This window comes from Nuphar pumila, chromosome 16 (genome assembly GCF_984573655.1).
Source record: "Nuphar pumila chromosome 16, dmNupPumi1.hap1.1, whole genome shotgun sequence".
In the NCBI taxonomy this organism is placed as follows: Eukaryota; Viridiplantae; Streptophyta; class Magnoliopsida; order Nymphaeales; family Nymphaeaceae; genus Nuphar; species Nuphar pumila.
In genome coordinates, this window is record NC_143264.1 from 33145992 (window position 1) to 33159539 (window position 13548).

General features: G+C 35.9%; 1 protein-coding gene across 2 annotated transcripts in view; it reads left to right on the forward strand.

The window, feature by feature from the left end:
* Positions 1-13548, forward strand: part of LOC149813156 (uncharacterized) — a 98684-nt gene that overhangs the window by 13603 nt on the left and 71533 nt on the right. For both annotated transcript variants that reach the window (XR_016428274.1, XM_089991607.1), the window contains exon 2: positions 1628-2148. Coding sequence is in view for 1 of the 2 variants with exons in the window: in XM_089991607.1 (XP_089847733.1) it covers positions 1628-2148 (521 nt within the window). In the remaining variant the exon portion in view is untranslated. The remainder of the gene's footprint in view (positions 1-1627; positions 2149-13548) is intronic.

Below are 13548 nucleotides of genomic sequence, written 5' to 3' on the forward strand. Positions count from 1 at the left end.
TGTTACATGGAGGAGTAAGAAACAAACCGTTGTAGCCAGGTCGAGTGCTGAATCTGAATACCGAGCAATGGCCCAGACTGCAGTTGAGATTATGTGGGTAAAATCAGTCTTGACCGAGCTTCAGGAGAAAGTATCCCTACCTATGTTGATGATGTGTGACAATAGGGCTGCTACATATATTGCCAACAATCCAGTATTTCATGAAAGGACTAAACATATTGAAGTTGATTGTCACTATATCCGCGACTTGGTTTAGGCTGGGTATATCTGCACCGATCATGTATCTTCCGAAGATCAAATAACTGATGTTTTTACCAAAGCCCTGGCAAGACCAAATTTCTCAAAGTGTTGTGACAAGCTGAGCATGATTGATATCTATGCTCCAGCTTGAGGGGGAGTGTTGAGACTAAGATGTTTTTATGATGCTTTTAGTAAATAAGTTTTTCTAAAGTAGAGGTTATTTGAGTCTTATTCTTTAATGAGGGACCTGGGTGTAATTGTGTTCTTTGGACTATCTCTATTTAATATAGAGAGTAGCCCTAATTGAAATGAGTAAGTTAGATTATTCTCCAGCAGTCTCTCTCTCTCTCTCTTTCTCTCTCTCTCTACCTTGGTTGCTGTGCATCTCACCTTACTTTCAACACACATGCCACTACTTAGTGCTGTTACCCTACTACTGCTACCATGTATCACTAAATACATGCATACTATGCTCCACATGTAATCTCATGTCATAACCATGTAAAACATCAGCAGGAAAGGGTTGACTAAGTTCTCAAAGAGATGGGTGATTTTTGTGAACAAGCATGGCACCATTGCTTAGTCCTCCCTGTTGACTAGGTTCTCAAAGTGGCCGTATAAGAAACCCTGGCAGTGATCTTGTAAATGAAAAATGGACCACAAAAAATCAGATAAAGCTAAGGTTAACAAAGCTATGGAACAAATTTTCTAAAACTCTAGTTGTATGAGGCAAAAATCCATGCTAATGAGGTATCAACTTAAAAGCTTGCAGTGTTGAGGTGCCTCTTGTTGGGTCTCCGTTAGTTTTGCACTAATCCTAGTGGTTTCAAGATTTTGTAAACAACAAGAAGTTCTGAGATGTTTTAGTTTGACTCCTACTCCTTTATGATTCAAAGGAAAGAATTCAAACAGTTATACCTTTGAGGGGCATAGGAATCTCTCTTGTGCCCTCTCTCTCTCTCTATATATAATTTATTTCTTTTTCATATATATACATATGTATATATCTATATTTATGTATGCATATATACGTAATTGGTAGTAATGAAAGCAGAAGTGGAATACATAGTTGAGATGGAAACCAATGAATGAGCTACCTACTGACTAATACCAAAAGAAATGTTGAAATAAATTGTGGATGGGGATGTGTACCTTTCTCTTAGGTCTAGGGGGTGGCAGCACCTATAGGCTCCTTGGTAGTGGTTGTATGGTGGCAGCCTCATAGGAAGGCTTTGCTCATCAGTGGGATTTGCTTGTAGCATCAAGGGAGTGCATTTATCTTATTAGATCTTTCTGTTAGCACATTATGACCATTTGTTACATTTTATTGATGTTTGCACATCTATTTTCTGATTTTTGACTACCTACATCTGAACAACTTACACAGATATGCGTTGCAACGGTGTATTGAATGAAAATGAAGCTGCTGTTCAAGGTTGTGAGCCTAGTGGAGAAGCGACAGTTGCAGTGGTTCATGGTGACACATCAAACATGGAGGGAAGTGTTTGTCACATGCAGATGATTGATGATGGTGACTTGGGAGAGAAAATTGGGTTCTTCCAAACACACATGATTCACAAAGTCCAGGCAGCTCTTAAAATAAGTTCCTTGAATTTGCAGATGGCTGTGGAGGATCCTCTTCCAAATGCACTAGAGATGGTTCAACAAATGGCAAATAAATCTGAAATTGGGAATGAACTTCTGAATGAGAAAGCAACTAAAGAAATTCCACATGTTATAACAGGAGATCCCACAACAGCTGAAAAAGCTATTGAGTCAAGTGACTTTGGAGAACCGAGTACTAGAAACATAAGAGAAACTCGTTCGGGGAGATGGTCTGTACACCATCGTGGAGGAACCCTTAAGTCTAGCCTTTTGGATCGGAATAAAACTGCTCATACTTATGAGGTTGGAAACTTATTTTTCTTTTAGTTTGCATTATGTGCATATGTGACTATTTTTTATATTATGAGTGTTCATGAAATACGTCTGCATACAAATGTTTCTGCCTTTATGTAACTTGAGGATATTATGTAAACTGAATCTATCTTATGAACCTATGAAGTCTCATATTATCTATTCAAAGTTCATTCTTAGGATTAACCGAATCCTATAATCAATACTCATGAACTTTTTGAGAAACATGTTTCTCCATTCATTTCTATTGAATGCTAAACTTTGAGCAAGTCCACATGTCCCTATGCTACATCTCACTGTATCCATCCAGGAGTTTTTTGGTCATTGCTAAGAAGGTGGTATGTCAATCCTGGAATGGCAAGACGCTAACATCAACATTGACATTTTTATAGTTCATTATGTACCTCATAATTAGGGTGTGTTTATAAAGAGGGATTGATTTTCATGTGATTAACGTTCACATAGGAAAATGTCATAGTGTTAGGAATCTCGTGAATGGACTCATGATGTTTGTTTTGCACTAATGAATGTGGATGTGATCCAAATTGTTATGTTTTTTCACAATGAGAAACCAAGTTAAAAGTTGAAACTTTTCAAAAGAAAAGAATAAACACAATTTTATTCTAAAGGGAAGAATTACAACAATATATGGGGTCAACCCCTCTAAGGTACAAGAGACAAAAATGATTGACTTTGTACAACTAATTGAGAAAATACAAAAATACCCATACAGATAAGGATATGTACGAAAGAATAAGAGGGGTGTTACACAGAAAAGTAAAACACATATTATTACACTTCTCAACACTCTCCCTCAAACTTGATATGATGCAAGAGGAATCATCCCAAGTTTGAAAAGAAATAACTGAAAGTGTAATAGGGGATAAATTTTAGTGGCTATATTTGTCATTTTCTCCTTTGAACCTACATGCTCCAAAGATATGATTGTCTTGAAATGGCACGGAAGCCGAGGCACAAGAAACACAAAAAATGACAACATAAATGAAATCCAAATGTATTATTAAAATGCATTTGACTAGATACAATAAACCATGCATAGCCATGAAGAAAAATAAGACATAGAAAATTAAAATATTTTATTAATAAAAAATATACAAAAAATATACAAGAACACCTTGCAACAACACTCATGCACACACTCTACAGAGTACATCCATCCATTCTCTCTCAAAGAGACTCAATGGTGCATATGCCTCATAAATAGCCAAGCAAAATACTAGCCGTTTGGATGGTCTAATGGCTAGTTTGACTAGCCGTACTAGCTGTTAGACCATCCTAACGTCTAGTAGCTACAAATAATACAAAAAACTAAAATAAATGAATAAAATAAAAAATGAAAAGATCTAAAACTAGCCTATATACTTATCCTATCCTAATAGGTATACCTTGAGTATACCTATCCTAAAATACATAAAAGGCATACCTAAAGTTCACTTTCAATACAATCAAATTAATTGTACAAGAATACATATAAAAAAAGGAAGACAAAATACCTAAAGTACACTTAAGTGTACTTTGGTATGTACAAGACAAATACAATTACATACGTAGATGCTATCTTAACAATGATCCCTTCCTCATATGCCCTCCTAGCAAAGTGATAATCTATTTCAATATGCTTTATCCTCTCATGGAGCTCTGGATTTTTTACATATGGATGACATTCATGTTGTCACAGTACAAGGATGTTCTTTCACAAGTAGAGACACCCAACTTTCTTAGAAGCCGTCTAATCTCAACAATAACCTGGACCATGGCTCTGTACTCTGCTTCTGCAGTGGAGAATGCAACTTGTTGCTACTTTTTTGCTCTTCCACGATACTAGAGAGCTCCTAATAAAAACACAGAATCCTATAGTAGAGAGCCAATTTTGAGTAGATCCCCCAAAGTCTGCATCACAAAAGACATGAAAGTTTAAAGTGGAGGATGACAAAAAGAAATTGCAAAATGCATAGTATCCCTCATATATCTAATGATTCTAAAAACATCAACAAGGTGAACTGATCTAGGAGAGCTCATACACTGGCATACCACATGGACTTCATAAGTGATATCAGACCTTGATATCATTAGGCATATCAAACTTCCAACCAATTGCCTATAGACAACTGGATCCTCAAGCTCAACCCTCAACTTTATGTTTGCTTCCATAGGAGAACTGACCTTCTTGGAGTCCTTTGCTAGCCTCGTTTTCACAAGAAGATCAGTTGCTAGGAAATATTTCAAATTTCTCAAGTGCATCTCAAATATACTTGACAACCTCTTTTTGATATCTTCCACTTTCTATAAATCATCATCTGTTATAATCATATCATTCACATATAAAAGCAATATACATTTTCCTTTGGATGAAGAGGAAACAAACAAAGTAGGATTATGAAAGATCAGAAAAATTCAAGTCTTAATTGCCGAACTAAAATTTTCAAACCATGTTCTTAGTGTTGCTTAAACCGATATAGAGCTATTCCAATTTGCACACTCTAAAGGCATTCTTTAGTCTTTACATCTAATTGCTACAGATTTCACTGTCTTATAGCAGCCACTGCAAGTAAAGTCCTTATGATGGTCATATGAGCAACATGTACCCAAGGAGGTGAAGAGGTGGAAGAGGACTCTAAACTTGTATGCTTCGAATCAGCTGGAGAGAGATCAGGGTCTTTAAGTTACCTATCTCCTCTAACTCTATTTGATCCAAGGATGGTATCTCAACTATATTTTCTTGCCTCCTGGTGTAGGTTTGCCCGAATTTACTCTCCCTTCTTTGAGTTTCCTTCTCCTGAATCTCCATACATTTATCAATTCTCTCTTCTATAGGAAACATAAACAAAAAAAATCATTTGAATCTTTCTCCATGAGTTCAAGATACCAAAATAAGGCACACCCTTATGAAATACAGCACACCTAGATATCCACTTTTTTCATAGGATTATAACACTTACAACCCTTCTTCTCCTCCTCCTCCTCGTTTTCCTTCATCTTCTTCTCCTCCTCCTCCCCGTTTTCCTTCATCTTCTCCTCCTCCTCCTTGTGCTCCTTGTTTAGGGATCATGAAAGGAGAACTTGAGAGAGGTGGTGGGGTTTCTTGTTTCTTTTTATAGAAAGAAAAAATATCCCAATAGCCCCTCATTTTTTTCAAAAATTTCATTTAAACTTTTTTTAGATTCAAAATATCGAATTCCCCCTCCTTTTTTTTTCAAAAATTTCATTTTAGCTTTCTTTTATATTCAAAATATCAAATTCTCTTTATATATATATAGCCGTGTCCCCATACCCATATTTTTTGGAATTGTCGCACCCGCACCCGCACCCGCACCCGCACCCGCACCCGCACCCGCACCCGCACCCGCACCCATACCCGTACCCCGGTGACATAGCTCATAATGCATATATTCATGTTCTTTTTTTCTATTTCATTCTATAATTTTTTCTGATTTTTAATTTTTTTTGGAGATTTTTTTGTTATTCTGAATTTTTCAGAGTTTTTTTGTGATTTTTAATTCAAGTTTTTTCTCTTATCTTAAAATATAGTATGATACACCCTGAAAGGAAACAAGGTCCTCTAAAAGCTATTCACCAAAACAACAAAGTGGACACTTAAAGAGTTCCACCAAAATACCAAAAGAACATCGACAAGCCACAAAATGGGCTCAAATACAAACACCACTAAAAGGGCAAACACAAGGAATAAAAATAATATTTTATTGATCAAGACCATGCAAGAAACATACATTGTAGTGGGGCTTTGCCCCATATTTATACACAAAGAGGAAGGGGTTTCATAGAGAGTCATTGGGATCCCAATGACTCCCTACGTTGACTAGCCAACTTATGTTGCCTAGTTCAAAACCTAAAACAATAAAAGTGAAAAACCTAATCCTAGTTACTATATATATACTTATTTTTAATACTCTCCCTCAAACTTGTGGTTGGATAATCGAAAGTTTGTTAAAGAGAAAGTGAAATCTAGGAGCAGTGAGTGGTTTGGTGAAGAAATTCGCCAATTGATATTCTGAAGTAACGTAGGGAAGATCAATAGTGCCGTGTAGGAATTCCTCTCGTACATAGTGACAATCAATCTCAATGTGTTTGATTCGTTTATGGAAGGTTCAGTTACTGGTAATATAGATGAAACTTTTGTTGTAACAACACATTCGTGATGTTCCTTTACTCTAAACACCCATGTCAGCAAGCAATCTCATTAACCAGATCACCTCCATAGTGATTGTAGCCATGACTCAGTATTCTGCTTCAGTTGAAGAGAGATAAACTTCATGGAGCCCCCGAACCCTCCTTTCTGCAAGGGCAAAAGTACATTTTGCAAAGTTTGTAAAAACACTCATGCTTGTGCCAAACTTTAGAGGACAATATCCACATATATGCACACTGGATATATTATTATATATATATATTTAAAATATATATATACATATATATAGTCGTGTCCCCGTGTCCAAAATTTTTGAAATTGCGCCGCACCCGTTTCGCACCCGCATCCGCACCCATGTGACATAACTCTTTATATATATATTGAACACAACAAATTATATGAAACTATTGAGCTGAAAGTTATAGTTTCCAGCTTTATCAACTCAATCTGACTACGTGGATGTGTTCAGGCGGGTTTGTTTGCTAAGTATCAAACCTTGGATCATTTTATTTCTGTAACGACCCCAACTCATACCTAAGAAAAATGCATTTTTTTTTCAAAGCTATTGCAAAAATCTTCCCAGAGACCCGGGGCTTTTACAATTCCATTTACAATTGGATAACCAAACAAATCACAAGAGATCTTACATTTATCGTCCATACCATAACAAACCATTATTTATTATTTCAGAAGAAATAAAGTCAATACGACAAATGCAGAGTTATCAGAGTGTATAATAATTAAATAAAAAGAAAAGAGCCATATTGTTCATAGAATCTGTCAAGCAGCCACGACGTCTCCTCGTAGCTCCTCTCCTAAGCAAGTCACTTTACTGATCCCCTGTGCCTGCGAAAAACACAAAAAGTGGTGTCAGAAATCCAAGGAATTCTGTGTACGAATCTCTCTAATGAAACAAATAAACATAAGGAATACAGATAAGATTCATGCAATGATTTAGATGAACATTAATAGAACAATTTTCATAATTTCATTTAAGCAGTAAAGATATTCAGCATGCAACATAGTGCAATATCATAATATCAATTGTGCTTCATAAGTAAGGAAAACAAGTAACTATGCATGATCTCATGCATAACAGAAAAAATGCATGATGTTAGTGCATGTATAATTTATTATCTTTAACAAGTTCTCTGATTATATGCATGCCCCTATTAGAATGCATACAATTTAAGTTCTTCTTTTTATTACCGTTGCTCGCGGATACACCGAACAAGTAAAATTTCTCGAGGTTAAGTAGGGTTCCCAGGGTGACTTGGTACATAAGTTCTAATTTATTACTGGGTTTCAAACTTAACCCTCGACCGAATCACTTTCGGATTATTAGACCTCCACATCTAATGTCGGGACACTAAGGACCTCTACATCCAATAGTGCAACTTTCTTGATATGCCAAAACAACAACTGTGTCTACACACCCCCCCAGGTAAAGTGACAGACTCTCCCTAAAACTGTGGCCAAGAGAAAGAACCTCAATATCGGGTTCAAGGGTAATCAATAATACACACAGAGTTTTTGTATCTTCATGGTTTTCCAAAATCGGAACTCTAAGAGTCCTATTCTAACGACGAGATATCTCAAAACATATATTACAATGTTCTTTTATTTTTATTTGTTTATTAATAACCAATTCTTTAATTTGCAACTCAGCATGCAAAATAAATACACAAGCTCGCATATCCCTATGCGAGGACCATCACGGAACCACTGCCTGCGGAAAAGCATAGAACAATGCAACACAATGAAACAATATTAATGTGATTTATGTGGTGCATTAAAACAAGAAAAGCAGGAGCAAACCAAAGCTCAAGGCCCACCTGACCTACGATGATTCATTTGCATTATCAATGCATTATCCGCAAAAATCATAATAGCATGCAATATCTGAAATAAAATACATGCTTTACAATACCCATTCATAAATGCCAACTTAGCAATGTGCGTGAAACCACAATAATCTTCATACGCATGTTCATGATTTCACACATTCATGTTAAGTGTATGCTTCTATTCGTTACACATAATCAAGTCAATTGCATACTTAATTGAGTACACATATTCACGTCAATGCATGTTTTTATTCAATTCATATCCTTGTGACAAGTGCATGCTTTTATTTAATGCACATAATTGAGTTCACTGCATGCTTTCATTTAATACACACATTCATGTCAAATGCATTCGCCCATTCACGATTCACACGTGTGAATATTCATGCAATTGCACACATGTAAAGCCACATGAATTTTCTTGTATACGCATGCGCTATAAACCAGCTTTGTACTTAGCAGATCATATCCCATAAGTCGTGTGAAAAATTACGTTCATAAAATGGATTAAAATTAAAGCGCATGCTCATAACAAGATCTGAAAATCTGCATGTTCAATTTGAACCCCCGGTTTAAACCACACCCTGTGTTAAATTCATATATATATGTAGTTTTTTTTTTTCTTTTTTTTTAAAAGGGGTTTACACCCAGCCGACCTAGTCAGTCGGGGTCCCAAACAGGCCCAGTCGACCAGGATCGGCTGGGTCTGGTCTGGACAGACCCTGGCCGGACCTAGCAGTGGACTGCCAGGCCTGTCCCAGTGCTGCCCAAGGGTTGGACTGGGCCCGACAGGTCCTTGCCAGCCCTGGGCTAACCGAGCCATCCTCAGCCGAAAATGTCGGCCGGGCCTGACCACCCAAAAAAAAACATATTTGTTTTTTGAACCTGATTCGGCTCAGCCGAGCCACTCGGCTTAGCCCTGTGGCTCGGCTGGCCTGTCAAGGCACTGCCAGGTCTGGCCAGACCTGACCAGCCGAGCCCAACTCGGTTGGTCTGTCAGCCAGACCGCGAGGCCCAAAACAAGTCCACTGTTATAACCTGATTTTTCTTCTTTAAAACTGTACATGGATTATGCATCGTTACATAAATGAAACATGTAAACATTTCCAGGTTTATACATACATGCATTTACAAGGTTCAGAAATATAACATGAGCAATAAGCTTACTTGAGAATACTTATTCAAGAATGCATGCATATTCAACTTTCTTAATAAGCATACCATTATAGACACTTTTTCTGGAAAATACATGCAACATATATTTTCATGCATCTACCCAATCCATATCATGATCCATCCATGAAATCAATATTCATCAAAGAAAGCTCTAAAAGAAACACTCTTACCACCCATGAAAATTCTGTTTAGCACGTACAGAATTTTGTTTCATTGAAAAGATGAAAGGAATCAAGAATACCACCATGTAGGAAGATCCATGAATCGACCTCCATGTGTTTTTGGGAAAACATTCATATGAACACTTTTTTCATGGATTTTTATCCAAGATATTGCATGAAAATCAAACTGGCATTCAATTTCTCACTTGATTCCAAAAGAGGAGACCCATACCTTTGCGTGAATCGAAAAAGAACAAATTGTGGAAAACACCGGACGATCGAAGAAGGAACCACCTTTTTCTTCCTCTCTTTTCCTCTCCTTTCTCTCTACACTTGACGTTTTTTTTTTCTAGGCCTTGAGGCCTATTTATAGGCATAGGGGGTGACCCCCCCCCCCCCCCCCTCTTCTCTCCAACCCCTTCTAAAATGGGATGAAGAAAGAGCCTTCACCTAATGTGACTCTCTTTCCAAGTTTTCGAAATTTTCAAAATTCATCAAGTGTTGACTTTTCTAAATTAAGTGTTTTTTTAAAAGTTTTTCTTAAAGCTACTAAAGCATGGACAAGGCTCTATAAAGAGTCCTAAATACTCTAGAAAATTAAACCTCGAAATTAAATACAAATTAATAATTAATTAATTATTTTTTATTTATTAATAAATAAATATCAAGAAGCTTCCAAAAGTTATTTTATTGAACTAGGACCCTTCTCAAGTGATTTTACATGGGTTTAAGGGCTCTACTTAGAGTCTTAAACCAAAACTTAAATCAAATTTCGAAATTTAAATTAATTAATTAATTATTGATTGTTTATAAATTAATAAATATCTAGAAATTTCCAATGGTTATTTTTATAACATAGAAGACTTCCTAACACTAAATAACCCCAATTTAAAGCTATCTAGTGAATTTAAAGTTATAAACTTGCTGGGCATGAATTTAGATCTGGATTCAGATCCAAGATTCAAATCTATTTCAAAAAATCCAAATGGGTTTTGGACTGGACCAAACCCAGATTAATATGGGTCTTGGATAGAGTTTAGATCCATATTAATTCGGATTAAAACTATCGGATCCAGCCCAATCCAAGTCTAAATTTAACCTAACAAACCGCTCTTTTTTCGGAAAACACGATTTTCGAGCCAACCGAAACTCGAATTCAGAAAAGTAAAATATCGTTGCGCTTATAATTTTGAGACGCATCCAACAACATATTACACGAATATCAAATTCTGAATTTTGCGCAAAAATAACCCAAATTTCACTCAAATTTCGCTTGTATTTAAAACTAAAAAATAAAACTCTTTCTTACGCTTCGATTGACTCACCTCGACCTTGCTGATGAGACCTGGGCCAAGCCCAGACTCACAAGCATCGACTCTATGTCAAGGTTCAAACAATTTTTCTCTCAGACTTAGCCAAATTTTTGACAAAATCATAAAATGACTAAGTACGAAAACACACGACATTACAATTTCGATTCAAAAATATGTTTTTTTGAGTCATGACATTTTAATGCATTGTGGACTGCTAATTTTTGAATCCTTTAAAAAACCTGCTTATGTGTCACAATTATATGATTCAAAACTCGTTTCCCACTAAACATGCACTGGAGAACACATCCATAAGATTTATTTTACAAAAAAATCTAAGACTTACTATTTTCAAGTCAATAGTTCCATATAATTTGGTGCTTTCAATAGCACCAAATATTAACCCATATCTTTATCTATATCTATATCTATATGCGTGTGTGTACGTGCATATTTGATCATGTCGCCACTACTTACAAATGAGTTTTCTTTTTCATTTTTTCTTTATTTTTTTTTTGTTTTTCATGAAACTAACCTTACAGATGTGATCTACATGTTTAGGCTCTTGGGAATTGGCTCTTAGTTTGTCTGGTTACGATGTGTAGGCAAATTTTATGAGCCTTGAAAAATCAACTGCCTACAATGTGTGATATTTTCTTGGCCCATAAAAGCGTATTTTTCATCTAAAAAATAAGATCCAACAGCCGATCTCTAGCATTTGGACAATGCTGAATCCATCTATGAGGTCCGATTGGGTCAACATGGCCCGCACCTATGAGTTTCATGACCAAATCTTACTCCTATATATATGTATGTGTATTGTATATGTGTATATGTGTATAAGGGTTCGAGTGTCTCTTTCATTAAGAAACGATCCATTGTTTCAGCCACAACCTTCTTCTCTTCTCTCTACTCCTCATTTGACAATAAGCAGGCATGCGTTAAAAAAAAAAAATCTCCGCAGAGCTATTATGGTATCAGTGCATGGATGAGTATAAAATCCTTGTTGATGGGACTGTTGGTAATTCTTTCTTCTTATTTCTTATACGATTTTCTGCTCTCTATTCCCTGGTTATTTCATGCAAGTTTTCTTCTCTCTATTCCCTTTTTATTTCCTCTTCATTATTTTCTTCTTCTTTTATTTTTGCCTCCTTTTTATTTCCTCATGTCTTGGAAGAAACATATTATTCCTTTTATTAGCAGTCAAGATCTAATGGGGCATCTCAATGGGTCTCAAGACTCTCAACCTACTTCTGCGGAGTTTGTACCTTAAGCTGAGAAGAAAGGACAACTAGGTCAGAGACTTTCAAAAACCCCTGATTTTGTTATGTGGTCCAAGAATAATCAGACAATTTTAGTATATATTATTGCTACTTTTTCTCTGAGGTGTTATTGCATATACCTTTAGGAGTTCAATCTTGGGATCTATGGTTGATTCTTCATCTCTGGTTTGAATAGGACTCGATCCTCAAGATCTATCACCTGAAAGTAGAGCTTGGAAAACTCAGTAAGGGGAACTCTAATGTGATAATTTATCTTAATAGGATTATAACTATCACTAGATTGTTGCCAGCCATTGGTTCTCGTATCTTAAATGATGACATCAGTATGTAGATAGTTGGTGGATTGGGATCAGAGTATAACATGCTTGCTACAATATATGTGAGTAGACTTTGCATTGATTTGTGATCCATGTTGTTTAAACATGAAACAAATATTTAATCTTGCTAACTCTGGGTCAAAGAAGGATGCAACTCACCTGCAACATGAGGTCTCTTGCTGCATTTTATTCAAGAGTTATTTTATTCAGGAGTTGGGTGAGGTGGTAGAGGCGGCTGGTGTTCTAGACACTCCTAACGCTCCCAATCAGTGTGTGAAAAGCGTTGAGGTGTAGTGAGGTGCTCCACCAAAAACTGAGGCAAGGCGTAAAGTGTAAGCCTCCAAATTTTTTATTGAAAACTTAAAAAAACAATAAAATATCTAAAAATACAAATAAATAAAAAATGCTTTATTGATGAAGCAACAACCAATAAGAAATAGAAAATCTCAAATAAATATTAAAAAATATGAGATTAACATATAAAAGTAACTAAGAAACTGATTATATAACTGAAAACTAACTGAAAAACTAATTATATAACTGAAAAATATATCTTCTTCTTCTTACCAAGGACTTTGGTAAGCTCCTTCATGTCATACTGTATCATGGTTTTTGAAGAATTGTTGCTAATGATGGTAAAGTGTAAACATCAACCTATCACTCAAGTAGGCACTATAGTCATCCCCACTAAATTTAAGGGCCTTCATTTGCCTAATACTTTTTGCACCTACTATTACTTGTAATCTCATCTTTGTCTCACAACTGTTTGATCAATTAAATTCTTACATCTTTTTTTCCTTCTGTTTTAAGAAGCATCTTCACATGAAGTGAATGTTCGTTGAAGGAGAAGGATTTGTGGTCTCTATTTTGTAAACGAAGTTCTATTGTTGTCAACTTTGTCATCTTCATCTTTTTGTTCGTTGCTTTTGTCTAGGGTGGAAGGAAATGGAGTTGTAATATCGTAGACTAGGGCATTGTGATTCTAGTTTATTGAGTATCTTATGTAATAAGAATCTCATTTAATTGAGAGACAAAGTTAGTGGGCCTTTGATTTCTTTTAATAGTTATCACATATGCAAAAGTCATGAACTTCCTTTTGGACATTCAAATAAAAGAATTTCATTTCCAT